A 17,966-nucleotide genomic window follows, 5' to 3' on the forward strand; every position below is an offset into this window, starting at 1 on the left:
TATGGACATGAAAAGGTGTCCCACAAGTTTGAGGTCAATTGGGAAAAGATAAATGGCACTTGCTTCACATTCTGCCATTCAGGACAGAATAGGAAATGAATTAATTGAGCATGATGGGGAACATGGCAAATTAAATATTTTGCCATATTTGAGAAAGATATGACCCAAAAAATTTATGAGAATTATTTGGGAGTTTTAGGAGTGATGGAAATATAGGTTGCTTCACAACCTAGGGCAATTTGACTTATTCCTTTAATAGAAAAGGAATATCCCCAATAAAAAGAATATTGGGATTTGGGCTAGGATGAAAATGACACGGTCTAGGGAAGGATTTGGGAATGACAAGCCACTCTGGAAACAATGAAGAGGGCATCTTCTTCAGTTTTCAGACCACAAAGCCACGGAAAAAGAAAACTCAAGCAAAAACCTCGGAAAAACAAAAGAAAAAGAAAGGGCCAAAAATCATGCTGTCACATGGAGTAGGAGAGGAAGGAACGGGGAGAGAGAGGGAAGGAAGGGGGGCCGGCCCCCCACCCAGTTCGGATTGGGCTTGGGGGGCACGCCCTCCACCTTGGCCGCCTCCTCCTCTCACCCACTAAGGCCCATACACTCCCCGGGGGGTTCCGGTAACCCCCTTCCCCCCCCCCCCGGTACTCCGGTAAATGCCCGAACTCACACGGAACCATTCCGATGTCCAAACATAGCCTTCCAATATATCGATCTTTATGTCTCGACCATTTTGAGACTCCTCGTTATGTCCGTGGCCACATCCGGGACTCCGAACTACCTTCGGTACATCAAAACACATAAACTCATAATACCGATCGTCATCGAACGTCAAGCGTGTGGACCCTGCGGGTTCGAGAACTATGTAGACATGACCGAGACTCACTTCCGGTCAATAACCAATAGCAGAACCTGGATGCTCATATTGGTTCCTATATATTCTACGAAGATCTTTATAGGTCACACCGCATAACAACATACGTTGTTCCCTTGGTCATCGGTATGTTACTTGCCCGAGATTCGATCGTCGGTATCTCAATACCTAGTTCAATCTCGTTACCAACAAGTCTCTTTACTTGTTCTGTAATACATCATCCCGTAACTAACACATTAGTCACATTGCTTGCAAGGCTTATAGTGATGTGCATTATCGAGAGGCCCCGGAGATACTTCTCCGATACACGGAGTGACTAATCATAATCTCGATCTATGCCAACTCAACAAACACCATCGGAGACACCTGTAGAGCATCTTTATAGTCACACAGTTATGTTGTGATGTTTGATAGCACACTAAGTGTTCCTCCGGTATTCAGGAATTGCATAATCTCATAGTCATAGGAACATGTATAAGTTATGGAGAAAGCAATAGCAATAAACTAAATGATCATAGTGCTAAGCTAACGGATGGGTCAAGTCAATCACATCACATCATTATATAATGATGTGATCCCGTTCATCAAATGACAACTCTTGTCCATGGCTAGGAAACATAACCATCTTTGATTAACGAGCTAGTCAAGTAGAGGCATAGTAGTGACACTCTGTTTGTCTATGTATTCACACATGTACTAAGTTTTTGGTTAATACAAATCTAGCATGAATAATAAACATTTATCATGATATAGGAAAATATAAATAACAACTTTATTATTGCCTCTAGGGCATATTTCCTTTAGTCTCCCACTTGCACTAGAGTCAATAATCTAGATTACACAGTAATGATTCTTACACCCATGGAGTCTTGGTGCTGATCATGTTTTGCTCGTGAGAGAGCCTTAGTCAACGGGTCTGCAACATTCAGATCCTTATGTATCTTGCAAATCTCTATGTCTCCCTCCTTGACTTGATCGCGGATTGAATTGAAGCGTCTCTTGATGTGCTTGATTCTCTTGTGAAATCTGGATTCCTTTGCCAAGGCAATTGCACCAGTATTGTCACAAAAGATTTTCATTGGACCCGATGCACTAGGTATGCCACCTAGATCGGATATGAACTCTGATACGTCTCCTTCGTATCTATAATTTTTTATTGTTCCATGCCAATATTATACAACTTTCATATACTTTTGGCAACTTTTTATACTATTTTTGGGACTAACATATTGATCCAGTGCCCAGTGCCAGTTCATGTTTGTTACATGTTTTTTGTTTCGCAGTAAATCCATATCAAATGGAGTCCAAACGGGATAAAAACTAACGGAGATTTTTTTGGAATATATGTGATTTTTGGGAAGAAAAATCAACGCGAGATGATGCCCAAGGGGGCCACGAGGCAGGGGGGCACCCTGGGCCCTCGTGGCCACATCGTAAGGCGGTTGATGCCCTTCTTCCGCCACAAGAAATATAATATCTGGATAGATACCGTGTTAAAATTTCAGCCCAATCGGAGTTACGGATCTCCGGGAATATAAGAAACGGTGAAAGGGCGGAATCTGAAAACGCAGAAACAGGGAGAGACAAATCCAATCTCAGAGGGGCTCTCACCCCTCCCACGCCATGGAGACCATGGACCAGAGGGGAAACCCTTCTCCCATCTAGGGAGAAGGTCAAGGAAGAAGAATAAGAAGGGGGCTCTCTCTCCCTCGCTTCCGATGGCACCGGAACGCCGCCGGGGGCCATCATCATCATCGCAATCTACACCAACACCTCCGCCATCTTCACCAACATCTCCATCACCTTCCCCCCTCTATCTACAGCGGTCCACTCTCCCACAACCCGCTATACCCTCTACTTGAACATGGTGCTTTATGCTTCATATTATTAACCAATGATGTGTTGCCATCCTATGATGTCTGAGTAGATTTTCGTTGTCCTATCGGTGATTGGTGAATTACTTTGATTGGTTTAATTTGCTTGTGGTTATGTTACTGTCCTTTTGGTGCCCATCATATGAGCGTGCGCGTGGATCACACCATAGGATTAGTTGTATGTTGATAGGACTATGTATTGGAGGGCAAGAGTGACAGAAGCTTCAACCTAGCATAGAAATTGATGCATACGAGATTGAAGGGGGGCCAATATATCTTAATGCTATGGTTGGGTTTTACCTTCATGAACGTTAGTAGTTGTGGATGCTTTCTAATAGTTCCAATCATAAGTGCATAGAATTCCAAGTCAGGGATGACTTGCTAGCAATGGCCTCTCCCACATAAAACTTGCTATCGGTCTAGTAACGTAGTCAATTGCTTAGGGACAATTTTGCAACTCGTACCACCACTTTTCCGCACTCACTATACTAACTTTATTGCTTATTTATCTAAACAGCCCCTACTTTTTATTTACGTGCTCTTTATTATCTTGCAAACCTATCCAAAAACACCTACAAAGTACTTCTAGTTTCATACTTGTTCTAGGTAAAGTAAACGTTAAGCGTGCGTAGAGTTCTATCGGTGGTCGATAGAACTTGAGGGAATATTTGTTCTGCCTTTAGCTCCTCATTGGGTTCGACACTCTTACTTATCGAAAGAGGCTACAATTGATCCCCTATACTTGTGGGTTATCAAGACCTTTTTCTAGCGCCGTTGCCGGGGAGTCATAGCGTGGGGTGAATATTCTCATGTGTGCTTGTTTGCTTTATCACTACGTAATTTTTTTATTTGTTGTTCTAAGTTGTTCTCTATCTTTAGTTATGGATATGGAACACGAAATACCAAAAAAATTAGGTTTACTTGCTACTCATGGAGATGGGGAACCTCCTAAAACCCTCGATGCTCATTATGTGAAAGATATTATGTACTACTTTGATAATCCTGAGAAAACCCCATTCAATTTTGTAATGGGAGACACGTTGGATCAATGTGAATACTTTAGGGATTATCGCTTGACTCAAAAAGGGAAACTATTATGGGATCAAATTTATATGTTGTATTGGTATGCTAGGAAACTATGCTTGAGATATGATTATACTTGTTGCTCTAGGATGAAGCCTCCACACCTTCCCTTTTCAAGCAAATTTAATGATAATGAAACCTTGGCTTCTTATGCTAGAGGTATATATGATTACTATGATGTGGAATGAATAGAAGAATTTGTTGCTTTTAAGGGTGCATGAAATTGAATCTTTGTTTAAAGAGTTTGAACATTTTGATGATTCAATTTATAGACCTGGAAATTTAGCTATCCTTAAATATTGCTATGAGAATTATGAATTCAATTCTGATATTGATGATTTTATTGAGAGAGTCTCCGTTGTCCAAGTAGAGACTAATATTTTGCAGGAGTCTATGGAAGAAGAAATTGATGAAACTGTGAGCTCATTGGATGAAAAAGATGAGGAGGAGAGAGAAGAACAAAAGGAGGAAGAGCGGATTGATCACCCGTGCCCACCTTCTAATGAGAGTAACTCTTCAACTCATACATTGTTTAATTTCCCTTTGTGCTTACCGAAGGATGAATGCTATGATGATTGTCATGATCCCATTGATTCTCTTGAAATATCCCTTTTTGATGATGCTTTCTATGCTTGTGGCCAAGATGCCAATGTGAATTATGCTTATGGAGATGAACTTGCTATAGTTCCTTATGTTAAACATGAAATTGTTGCTATTGCACCCACGCATGATAGTCCTATTATCTTTTTGAATTCTCCCGACTACACTATATCGGAGAAGTTTGCACTTATTAAGGATTATATTGATGGGTTGCCTTTTACCGTTACACATGATGATTTTGATAGATATAATATGCATGTGCTTGCTTCTCCTACTTGCAATTATTATGAGAGAGGAACTACATCTCCGCCTCTTTATGTTTCCAATATGATAAATTGCGAGAAACTATTTATACTATGCATTGGCCTTTACTTTGTGTGCATCAATTGTTCTTGTATGACATGTCGATGCATAGGAAGAGAGTTAGACTTCGTCATTACATGATATATGTTACTTTGTGCTCACCACTAAATTACAAATCATTGTTAATTAAAATTGGCTTTTATATACCTTGGGATCCGGGTGGATCCAATACTTGAGCACTATATGCCTAGCTTAATGGCTTTAAAGAAAGCGCTTCCAGAGAGACAACCCAGAAGTTTTAGAGAGTCATTTATTTATGTTGTGTGCTTTTATAAGGTTCAAAAATAAAAATAATGTGCCAAGGTTTGTCTTTAGGATGTTTTAGATTACTTGTTGGTTTGTGCGGTGCAGGATAGAAACTTTGGTTGTAGTGCACGATTTTACATTTTTTACTGGAACATCAAACGGTTCTCAAACTTCTTTCACTGTCTTTCTATATAAATTTTTTATTTTTCCTAATTTTGGTAGAATTTTTGGAGTACCAGAGGTATGGAAAATGTTCAGATTATTACAGACTGTTCTGTTTTAGACAGATTCTGTTTTTGATGCATACTTTGCTTGTTCTGATGAAACTATCGATTTATATCAGTGGATTAAGCCATGGAAAAGTTATATTACAGTAGCTATAATGCAAAAACAAAATCTGAATTGGTTTGCAACAGTACTTAGACTAGTAATTTGCTTTATTATACTAACGGATCTTACCGAGCTTTCTGTTGAGTTTTGTGTGGATGAAGTGTTCAAAAATCGAGGAGGTCTCGATGTGAGAAGAAGGACGAGAGGCAAGAGCTCAAGCTTGGGGATTCCCAAGGCACCCCAAGTAAATATTAAAGGAGACTCAAGCGTCTAATCTTGTGGATGCCCCGGAAGGCATCTCATCTTTCTTCAACAAGTATCGGTATGTTTTCGGATTCGTTTCGTTCATGCGAGTGCAATCTTGGAGCGTCTTTTGCATTTAGTTTTCACTTTTCTTTTATGCACCATGCTGGTATGAGATAGTCCTTTGTTGATTTATAGAATGCTCATTGCACTTCACTTATACCTTTTTAGAATGGCTTTATAGAATGCTTCATGTGCTTCACTTATATCATTTGAAGTTTGGATTGCCTGTTTCTCTTCACATAGAAAACCGCCATTTATAGAATGCTCTTTTGCTTCACTTATATTTGTTAGAGCATGGGCATATCTTTTGTAGAAAGAATTAAACTCTCTTGCTTCACTTATATCTATTTAGAGAGATGACAGGAATTGGTCATTCACATGGTTAGTCATAAAGTCCTACATAAAACTTGTAGATCGCTGAATATGATATGTTTGATTCCTTGCAATAGTTTTGAGATATAAAGGTGGTGATATTAGAGTCGTGCTAGTCGAGTAATTGTGAAATTGAGAAATACTTGTGTTGAGGGTTGCAAGTCTCGTAGCATGCACGTATGGTGAACCGCTATGTAACGAAGTTGGAGCATGAGGTATTTATTGATTGTCTTCCTTATGAGTGGCGGTCGGGGACGAGCGATGGTCTTTTCCTACCAATCTATCCCCTAGGGGCATGCATAGTAGTAATTTGCTTCAAGGTCTAATAAACTTTTGCAGTAAGTATATGAGTTCTTTATGACTAATGTGAGTCCATGGATTATACACACTCTCACCCTTCCATCATTGCTAGCCTCTTCGGTACCGTGCATTGCCCTTTCTCACCTCGAGAGTTGATTTCGCCGGTGCATCCAAACCCTGTGATATGATACGCTCTATCACACATAAACCTCTTTATATCTTCCTCAAAACAGCCACCATACCTACCTATCATGGCATTTCCATAGCCATTCCGAGATATATTGCCATGCAACTTCCATCATCATCATATACATGACCTGAGAATTTATTGTCATATTGTTTTGCATGATCGTAAGATAGCTAGCATGATGTTTTCATGGCTTGCCTGCTTTTTGATGTCATTGCTACGCTAGATCATTGCACATCCCGGCACACCGCCGGAGGCATTCATATAGAGTCATATCTTTGTTCTAGACATCGAGTTGTAATATTGAGTTGTAAGTAAATAAAAGTGTGATGATCATCATTATTAGAACATTGTCCCATGTGAGGTTATAAAAATAAAAGAGGCCAAAGTAGCCCAAATAAAAAAGAGGCCAAAGAAGCCCACCAAAAAAGAGAAAAAAAAGATAAAAAATGAGAGAAAAAGATAGAAGGGGCAATGTTACTATCCTTTTACCACACTTGTGCTTCAGAGTAGCACCATGTTCTTCATATAGAGAGTCTCTTGAGTTATCACTTTTATATGCTAGTGGGAATTTTCATTATAGAACTTGGCTTGTATATTCCGATGATGGGCTTCCTCAAATGCCCGAGGTCTTCATGAGAAAGTAAGTTGGATGCACACCCACTTAGTTTCCAGTTTGAGCTGTCATACACTTATAGCTCTTAGTGCATCCGTTGCATGGCAATCCCTACTCCTCACGTTGACATCAATTGATGGGCATCTCCATAGCCCATTGATTAGCCACGTTGATGTGAGACTTTCTCCTTTTTTGCCTTCTCCACACAACCTCCATCATCATATTCTATTCCACCCATAGTGCTATGTCCATGGCTTGCGCTCATGTATTGTGTGAGGGTTGAAAAGGCTGAAGCGCGTTAAAAAGTATGAACTAATTGCACGGCTTATCATCGGGGTTGTGCATGATTTGAATGCTTTGTGTGGTGAAGATGGAGCATAGCCAGACTATATGATTTTGTAGGGATGAGCTTTCTTTGGCTATGTTATTTTGATAAGACATAGTTGCTTGGTTAGTATGCTTGAAGTATTATTGTCTTAATATCAAATGATAGACCATTGCTTTGAATCACTCGTGTCTTAATATTCATGCCATGATTAGATTACATGATCAAGATTATGCTAGGTAGCATTCCACATCAAAAAATATCCTTTTTATCATTTACCTACTCGAGGACGAGAAGTAATTAAGCTAGGAGACGCTGATATGTCTCCTTCGTATCTATAATTTTTTATTGTTCCATGCCAATATTATACAACTTTCATATACTTTTGGCAACTTTTTATACTATTTTTGGGACTAACATATTGATCCAGTACCCATTGTCAGTTCCTGTTTGTTGCATGTTTTTTGTTTCGCAGTAAATCCATATCAAACGGAGTCCAAACGGGATAAAAACTAACAGAGATTTTTTGGAATATATGTGATTTTTGGGAAGAAAAATCAACGCGAGACGATGCCCGAGGGGGCCACGAGGTAGGGGGGCGCGCCCCAGGGGGTCAAGCGCGCCCTGGGCCCTCATGGCCACCCTGTAAGGAGGTTTATGCCCTTCTTTCACCGAAAGAAAGCTAATATCCGGATAGGGATCGTGTTAAAATTTCAGCCCAATCGGAGTTACGGATCTCCGGGAATATAAGAAACGGTGAAAGGGCAGAATCTGAAAACGCAGAAACAGAGAGAGACAGAGAGACAGATCCAATCTCGGAGGGGCTCTCGCCCCTCCCACGCCATGGAGACCATGGAACAGAGGGGAAACCCTTCTCCCATCTAGGGAGAAGGTCAAGGAAGAAGAAGAAGGGGGGCTCTCTCCCCCTCGCTTTCGGTGGCGCCGAAACGCCGCCGGGGGCCATCATCATCACTGCAATCTACAACAACACATCTGCAATCTTCACCAAGATCTCCATCACCTTCCCCCCTCTATCTACAGCGGTCCACTCTCCCGAAACCCGTTGTACCCTCTACTTGAAAATGGTGCTTTACGCTTCATATTATTATCCAATGATGTGTTTCCATCTTATGATGTCTGAATAGATTTTTATTGTCCTATCGGTGATTGGTGAATTGCTATGATTGGTTTAATTTGCTTGTGGTTATGTTGCTGTCCTTTGGTGCCCATCATATGAGCATGCATGTGGATCACACCATAGGGTTAGTTGTATGTTGATAGGACTATGTATTGGAGGGCAAGAGTGACAGAAGCTTCAACCTATCATAGAAATTGATACATACGGGGTTGAAGGGGGACCAATATATCTTAATGCTATGGTCGGGTTTTACCTTAATGAATGTTAGTAGTTGTGGATGCTTGCTAATAGTTCCAATCATAAGTGCATAGAATTCCAAGTCAGGGATGACATGCTAGCAGTGACCTCTCCCACATAAAACCTGCTATCGGTCTAGTAACATAGTCAATTGCTTAGGGACAATTTTGCAACTCCTACCACCACTTTTCCGCACTCTCTATACTAACTTTATTGCTTCTTTATCTAAACAGCCCGTACTTTTTATTTGCGTGCTCTTTATTATCTTGCAAACCTATCCAAAAACACCTACAAAGTACTTCTAGTTTCATACTTGTTCTAGGTAAAGCAAACGTTAAGCGTGTGTAGAGTTGTATTGGTGGTCGACAGAACTTGAGGGAATATTTTTTCTGCCTTTAGCTCCTCGTTGGGTTCGACACTCTTACTTATTGAAAGAGGCTACAATTGATCCCCTATACTTGTGGGTTATCAAACTCCTTCATCCAGACTCCTACATTTGCTGCTTCCGAAGCAGCTATGTTCTCCGCTTCACATGTAGATCCCGCCACGACACTCTGCTTGGAACTGCACCAACTGATAGCTCCACCATTCAATAACACTACAAGAAATATGTCAACTTGTGACCTTGACTATGGGTCACTGAAAGGTCATTGTTTTTCATTTGCGACCTTTTTGTGACCAAAAACAGAAGGTCAAAAGCTGGCGGTCGTAAACTAAAATTAACGACCTTCTCTGTGAGAAGGTCCTAGACGTTTACGACCAAAATATGCCTATTGTTTTGGTTTGGTCACTAGCAGCCTCCCCAGGCCACGTAGGCATCTGACGTGGCAATCTGATGTGGCACAAGAATCAGCCCGGTCCAACTCGATGTTTATATGGGCCAAGCCCATTAATTCAGCCCATTTATATATTTTTTCCTATGAATTTTTTGTTAGCTTCATGGGCCAAGCCCAACAATTCGGACTTTTAATTTTCTGGGCCATGGCCCTTTTGCAGACCATTTCGTTAAGCCTTTTTCTTCATGTTTTCCAGAAATAAACAATGTTCCAGTCGACTATTATTTGGGACATAGTCTTTTTAGAGCCCATATATTATTTGGTACAATAGAATATTTGGTCTTTTTATTCACTGATCTCCAGTTTACACATTTGAACAGCAAACACTCAATAATTCTCTTGATTAAATTTCATTTCACTCATGCAGCTCACTACATCACAGTACATGACAATCATTCAAAATAGGCCACCACACACCATGGAAGCAAAATAAATAGTACTGCTCTTGGAAGAAAAATAAATAGTACCAGGTAGTATTGTTTACTAGGCAGTAGACGAGTACATCTCATTTCAAATAAACAGTACTACTCTTGGAAGCAAAATAGGCCACCACACGCCATGGTGCGCCATCTTACTCGATCTGGCCCCAAGTAACCAGCAGCGCTGCTTGCTCCCTTGGCCCAGCTCCTTGCTGCTGAGGATGGACGAGACTCGGATGTGGAGCTCCCTGCACATGACATATTGTGTCAATGCTTGCAGCAATAGAAGGAACTCACATACCATAGAACTTGCAGAGTAGTGTATCAACACCCCAAAGATTTGACTGAATTGAACTGTTATATAACCAAGTTAGAGCTGGCAGAAGTTGCAGGTAAATAAACATCCATAGAGCTAACATGCTGTATTTCTGTAGAAAGAAGCATCAACTCACTATTCTACGCAAAAAACTAGCCCATACATGCACAGACACCAGAACGGTACATAGAATGAAGCACATGGCTAGTACTTGCTACCCTGACATTTCAGGCATTCTAGTGTTTAGGAGATTTGACTTCCAGCAGAAAATTAAGTCTATCAACAACCCTAGCTAATAATAGAAAATTAAACTGTATACTACCAGGCAAGACACAAACTGCTAGTCTTGATATGAAGTGCAAGCATCTTCAGTAATTGAATCTAACACATAGTCATATATCAACCAATAGTAAGGGGGAAAAAGAACAGGGAACGACAAGGTTCAAGGCTGTTACAAGCATGTACTCCCTCCGATCAAAAATAAGTGTCTCGGCTTTGAATTAAGGAGGGAGTACATAGAAACCAACAACCAGCAGATTAATATAAGTTCTTCCATTATCAGAAAAGACCATGAAACAGACATTCTGAAACCAACGAAAATCTAATGTAAGTTCTTCCATTATATTTACCGACCTACCTATCGATTTCTCAACACCAACAAACAGTCCTCAATTGGAAGTAACAATCAACAAAAAATCTATTTAGCATGTGAGCAAACTGGAGTTGTTTCAGTTCATACAGCAGATACACGAAGGAAATATGCAAATGTCTGATCTATAATTCACAATCATAGCACACAAGGGGGCTAAATAACGGCAACCTGATTACCATCAGGCACAGAATCAAGGCAAAACGCATCCAGCAGACATAATGCCGAACCAGCAGCAGGGAGAAAGTGAATAATACCGAGGTGGAGATGTTCCTCTTGCCATCGGTGGCACAGACCAGGCACCGGTACTCAACAGGCTCCCCCTTACTCGCCATCTTCTTCAACCTAGCCTGACACTTCATCGACGCTGCGCACATCGAACAATTCGTCACATCAGAGTTTCTGAACCCATCAAATCTACAACCCACACCACATGAACCAGCTGTAAGGGTAGGGGTTCTCTCACATCGCTTCATGGTGACCCACATAGAGCCCTTCTCTGTGCTCCTCTCGCACATGCTGGTCAGATTGTTCAGGAAGAGATCTGCCTGCATCAACACCTGCACAGAACACACAATGCGGGCAAACATGGTCAGAAACAGTTTGACAAAGTAGGGCGGAATTTCCTGCTATCTGATGAATTAAAAAAACAAGAGTGGACATCTCACAGTGAGTTAACTATCTGATGAATTTAGTAAAACACATACTAGCATTCACTGACTTGTCCTATACTAGACAGGAGGTCCAATTAAAATTTGGGTACATTAATAATCAGATTACAGGTGAAAAATAGCAGTCAGCGGAGTATTCAGTAACTAGATTAGATGAGAGAGGGACCTGCTGCGCAAGCTCCCTGGTAGGGCAGATGCAGATGGCCTGGGGAGTCCTGCGGCCGGGGTCGACGCGGCTGAGCATGCCGAGGACGAAGCAGGTGGTCTTGCCGGAGCCATTGTGCGCCTGGGCTACGAGGTTCTTGTAGAGAGAAGTGAGGATCATGGGAAGCGTGACAGCCTGGATCTTGCTGGGACGTCTGAACCCCATCTCGTCAACCTGTATGCAACAACATAATGATTACCAGCAGGATATAATAGTGACATACTATAATCCGGAGTATAGTTCAACTAATCACACTAATCGGGACAGTACGCAGTTAACTGAAAGCCAAGAGTTTGTAGTATCAAGCAACCAAAAATATAACACCTTTACCCTGGCAAAGAGCTTAGCATCAAGCCTACTTAGCCTTTCCAGCCACGCAACATCAGTGTTCGTAGACATAGTTAATTTCTAGCAATTACTAGTAGGATTTATGAATTGCATCATGATTAACTTGGACAGTCGACAGGGCTACCAGCTGAAAACGCACAGCTCCTTACAAGACAAGCAAAACATTTTAGAGCAGCACAGTCACACCACATTTTTTTAGTGAATTACAGTGCCCGAATTGCCACTGACACTCGACACAAGCAGCTGCACAACTAATGCATCAGCAGACAAATAATGAACTAGAATACGCCCTTTTATGCATATTAATGCACATCAAGGAAACATCAATGGCAAAATACCATGACAAAAGCATAGAAGTCTTTGTGATACTTCCAGAATTATCATACGAAAAGAAGGGTTGCATAATACTCAGAAGTCAATCATCAAAACTCTTGTATCAAACACAGGTGCATACCCACTTCCTCCCCATCCTACTAGTACGCCAACCACTACCCAGTCTGTCACCACCTCTTCTCTCATCGGCCATGGTGAAAGCCTTCGACTACCTGAAGAGCATCTTCAGGTTTTTAGGACGATGGCACGGAAAAGAAAAGCAGGGGGCTCATCGAGATGACGAGGATGGCACGGAGGCCGATGCCCTTCTTGGTCCAGGCGAGCAGGTCGCGGGCCGAGTTCCTGGAGGCGTCCCGCAGCCATGGCACGGCCTCGCAGGTCCCCGCGCGGAGGCGCTGCAGCAGCGGATCCCCGCCGTCGCCGGGTGGCCAGACGCCGCGACAGGACTCACCATGGCTTCGTTGGGGCCGGGTCTGGAGCGCAGGGAGGGCAGGAAGGAGGGGAGCAGTTGCGCGAGGGGAATGAGCTGCCGGAGACCTGATGATCCCGTTGACGTCGTCGCCGTTCTGATTGCCGGAGGCCCGTGGCCGGCGTGAAGCACGCACGCGCGCGCCGGCAAGAAAGCCGACCGCGACGCCATGGCCGTGCCTGTACTGGTGGATCTGACGGGGTGAAGGCTAGGGGAGAGGGTCCATGGCGGAGACAAGGTCGGCGGTGGTGGGTGGGGGTGGCGGCGGTGGGAATCGCGGGAGGGGGCTCGCTCTCTCTCGATCTGGACTGGATCGGGATCGGTTCGGTGGGTGGGATCGGGAGGGGAGGGGAGGGGAGAGGGGATCATGTGCCGCGGGAGGACGCCGGGGACAGGGAGGAGGTGGCAGCGGCGATGAGACGAGGACAAGGGAGGAGGAGTAGACAGGCAGCAGCGGGGGAAAAGGGAGCAGGAGCGGCAGCGACGATGGGGATAAGTGAGCTAGGGTTTTCGTGGGTGGATGAGGATGAGAGGGAGGGGGAGAGCGACGAGGAGGGGTGTGTGGGCTGCCGTTGGATCCGGGCGCATCCTACAGTGCTAATCCATGATCTGCGTGAGATGGTTTTGGACCAATCAAAACGCAGTACCCCTTTGATGATTTTAAGACCATTTAAATTGGTCATAATCGATGGAAAATAAGATGTTAAAACATGTCTGCTATTTGACGGCCTAGAAAATTTATAAAAACAAATATAAATCAAAAAACTTTGCATTGTGTCACCAAGTGTGACCTACTTTTCAATAAGAATAACAAACTTCGAATAATGCAAATATCATAAAAAAGTGTTCTCGGAAATAAGTTTTCTGTAAGAGAATTATTTTTCAAGTGCCCAAAATGATTTTTTTAAGAACCTAGCAAATATTTGTTGCAAATTTGGCCACATCAATTTTATAAAATCTTAGGTCATATTTAATGTTCAGTTGACCAAATGTTGCCTAAGGAAGTTTTCATTTTCTTTGGACGAAAAATTCATTTTCCATTTTTTCAAGTGCCCAAAATGAGTTTTTTTGTGAAGGACCTACCATATATTTGTTTCAAAATTGTATCTAATCAATTTTCTAAAATACTAGGCCATATTTAATGCACAATTGATCAAATGGTTGGGTGTCAAAAAATTTCATCCACCTCTGGTGAAAAAGACAAATTCCTGCCGATTCAACATGAAGCGGGTCAAATTTAAACTATAGCTACATCATAGTTTGCTCTTTATTTTTTCCAAAAATCATTTCTAGGTACATAAGTATCTATTTAATCAGAGAAACATCAAAAAAATTCCAAGGTTCAACCACTAGCTAGGAACGGTCAAGCCCGCCGTTTTGACCGCATTTTGAAACGGGCATAACAAATTCAAAAAAAATTAAAAAATTGGAAAACCTTCGCATTGTGTCATCATATGTGACCAAGTTTCCAGGAAAAATAATAAACTTGTAGTACGACAATTATTTTTAAAAAATGTTCTCAGAAATGAGCTATCATGCGTGAAGATTCATGGCTTTCAAGCCAAATGATCAATCTTATGGCCACGTTCATAGCATAGTTTTTTCAAATGATCTCATATTGTGCACAAGGGTGCATCTTGGAATTCCAAACAATGTTGCCTAAGGGAGTTTTCATTTTCTTTGCATGGAAAATTCATTTTCCATTTTCCGAGTGCCCAAAATGAGTTTTTTTTGTGAATGACCTACCATATATTTGTTGCAAAATTGTACCAAATCAATTTTCTAAAATACTAGGCCATATTTAATGCACAATTGACAAAAATGGTTGGGTGAAAAATCTTTGATCCATCTCTGGTGAAAAAGACAAATTCCCGCCGATTCAGAAGGAAGCGGGTCAAATTTAAACTACAGCTGCCTCATAGTTTGCTATTTATTTTTTCCAAAAATCATTTCTAGGTACATAAGTATCTATTTAATCAGAGAAACATCAAAAAAATTCCAAGATTCAACCATTAGCTAGGAACGTTCAAGCCCACCGTTTTGACCGCATTTTGAAACGGGATAAAAAAATCAAAAAATTGGAAAACGTTCGCATTGTGTCATCATATGTGACCAATTTTCTAGGAAAAATAATAAACTTGTAATACGGAAATTATTTTAAAAAAGTGTTCTCAGAAATGAATGAATATTCATGAAGATTCATGGCTTTCAAACCAAGTTTCTAGGAAAAATAATAAACTTGTAATGCATGAAGATTCATGGCTTTCAAGCCAAATGATCAATCTTATGGCCACATTCATGGCATAGTTTGTTCAACTGATCTCATTTTGTGCACAAGGGTGCATCTTGGAATTCCAAACAATGTTGCCTAAGGGATTTTTAATTTTCTTTGCACGAAAAATTCATTTTCCATTTTTCGAGTGCCCGAAATGAGTTTTTTTTGTGAAGGACCTACCATATATTTGTTGCAAAATTGGACCAAATCAATTTTCTAAAATACTAGGCCATATTTGATGCACAATTGACAAAATGGTTGGGTGTCAAAATCTTTGATCCATCTCTGGTGAAAAAGACAAATTCCCGCTGATTCAGTAGGAAGCGGGTCAAATTTGAACTGCAGCTGCCTCATAGTTTACTATTTATTTTTTCCAAAAATCATTTATAGTTACATAAGTACCTATTTAATCATAAATACATGGTTTGGTGGCGATACGTTGAGGTTTGGGCGGTGGCCGAGGCCCCCAACTCTAGAGCGCGTAAGCTCGCATGCCCGCCGTGTGGTCACCACGTGACCGTGGCATTGCCATGTGTTCTGGGCAGCCTAGGCATGTCTAGTGGGTTGGGCACTCCCCAGGTAGGTGCTAGGAAGAAAATTACAACATAAGATTCTCACGAGGAGACCGATCGATGCTCAAACATGAATTAGCAGCCAAGTGTTTGATTAGCGGTACGGGAAATGTACATGGCTAATGGGCATGAGTTTTGGCTGAGGATGATCAGTTACTAAGAAGACCGTCTTCACAAATTTTCAGCCCAAAAGGAGGAGCCTAGGTGGTACTTGCTTTGCAAACTACCACACTAGACATAAATACGAATGTTGAAGCTCGGCTCAAAATAATGAATGGATTGAGCTGGAATTTGGTGGAGGGTGGTTATTTGGGCATAGGAAAGCACTGTAGAAAATGGATACTATTTGGACATGCCAAAGTGGTACTTCCTTCACAAACTGTTGTTCTGAACAAAATAGGAAAATGAATATTTTTGAATTATTTTTGAACTAGGCAAGGAAGGTTTTTTTACATATTTGACGAAGATATGACCCAAAGAATTTATGAGATTTTTGGGGGAATTTTCGGAATGACAGAAATATAGGTTGCTTCACAACCTAGGGCAAAAACTGCCACATGGACATGACACATAGGCAAAACTGATGAGGTGGCGCCTAGTCATAGCAACCCACCACAATTTACAAGGCTATGACCATCTATATTGGTCGTTACCAACTAGAAATAAGGTAGCGGACCAGCACTGTTTGCTTTATGACCATTTCGTGTAAGGAAATTACGACCTTTCTAACCAAAATGGTCGCAATGGTTTAGGGTTTGGAGCCCCCCGAATAGCTTTTGACCAATTGGTCTCAAATGGTCATAGATCTATGACCAATTCTTCCAGGGTCACTGACAGAAGGTCACTAGTTGACATATTTCTTGTAGTGTAAAAATGCGTATCCGGTTCGTGACTTAGAGTCATCCGGATCAGTTTCAAAGTTTGCATCGACGTAACCATTTACGACGAGCTCTTTGTCACCTCCATAAATGAGAAACATATCCTTAGTCCTTTTCAGGTATTTCAGGATGTTCTTGACCACTGTCCAGTGATCCACTCCTGGATTACTTTGATACCTCCCTACTAAACTAATAGCAAGGCACACATTAGGTCTGGTACACGGCATTGCATACATGATAGAACCTATGGCTGAAGCATAGGGAATGACTTTCATTTTCTCTCTATCTTCTGCAGTGGTCGGGCATTGAGTCTGACTCAACTTCACACCTTGTAACACAGGCAAGAACCCTTTCTTTGCTTGATCCATTTTGAACTTCTTCAAAACTTTATCAAGGTATGTGCTTTGTGAAAGTCCAATTAAGCATATTGATCTATCTCTATACATCTTGATGCCCAATATATAAGCAGCTTCACCGAGGTCTTTCATTGAAAAGTCTTATTCAAGTATCCTTTTATGCTATTTAGAAATTCAGTATCATTTCCAATCAACAATATGTCATCTACATATAATATCAGAAATGCTACAGAGCTCCCACTCACTTTCTTGTAAATACAGGCTTCTCCAAAAGTCTGTATAAAACCATATGCTTTGATAACACTATCAAAAAGTATATTCTAACTCTGATAGGCTTGTGCTACCTCTTGAGCACTGTGTTGGTTTTCCCTTGAAGAGGAAAGGGTGATGCAGCAAAGTAGCGTAAGTATTTCCCTCAGTTTTTGAGAACCAAGGTATCAATCCAGTAGGAGGCCACATGCAAGTCCCTCGTACCTACACAAACAAATAAGAACCTCGCAACCAATGCGATAAAGGGGTTGTCAATCCCTTCATGGTCACTTACGAGAGTGAGATCTGATAGAGATGATAAGATAATATTTTTGGTATTTTTATGATAAATATTAAAAGTAAAGATTGCAAAATAAAAGGTAATAGAAATAGCTTGTTGACGAAAGATGAATATAATGGAGAATAGACCCGGGGGCCATAGGTTTCACTAGTGGCTTCTCTTAAGATGGCATAAGTATTACGGTGGGTGAACAAATTACAGTCGAGCAATTGATAGATAAGTGAATAATTAT

The 17,966-nt window shown here is 41.3% G+C and overlaps 1 protein-coding gene across 1 annotated transcript; it reads right to left on the reverse strand.

The window, feature by feature from the left end:
* Positions 1-10,264: 10,264 nt before the first annotated feature.
* LOC147984203 (uncharacterized) lies at positions 10,265-12,827 on the reverse strand. Its single transcript, XM_087539706.1, has 4 exons — positions 12,756-12,827; positions 11,915-12,127; positions 11,335-11,637; positions 10,265-10,360 (listed from the first exon to the last, which is right to left on the reverse strand). Exons 1-4 carry the CDS (start codon positions 12,825-12,827, stop codon positions 10,265-10,267), a joined length of 684 nt encoding a protein of 227 aa, XP_087395832.1.
* Positions 12,828-17,966: the final 5,139 nt, after the last annotated feature.

The sequence above is a fragment of the Triticum urartu genome, chromosome 2A (genome assembly GCF_056163025.1).
Source record: "Triticum urartu cultivar PI428250 chromosome 2A, HENAU_Tu73, whole genome shotgun sequence".
NCBI classification, from domain to species: Eukaryota; Viridiplantae; Streptophyta; class Magnoliopsida; order Poales; family Poaceae; genus Triticum; species Triticum urartu.

Coding starts and splice junctions, on each gene's coding strand:
- LOC147984203 (XM_087539706.1), bottom strand. CDS start 12,827: ATGGCCGATGAGAGAAGAGGTGGTGACAGACTGGGTAGTGGTTGGCGT. Junction 11,638..11,914: donor CCAGGGAGCTTGCGCAGCAG/GTCCCTCTCTCA, acceptor TGTTCTGTGCAG/GTGTTGATGCAGGCAGATCT. Junction 10,361..11,334: donor AGAGGAACATCTCCACCTCG/GTATTATTCACT, acceptor TGTCATGTGCAG/GGAGCTCCACATCCGAGTCT.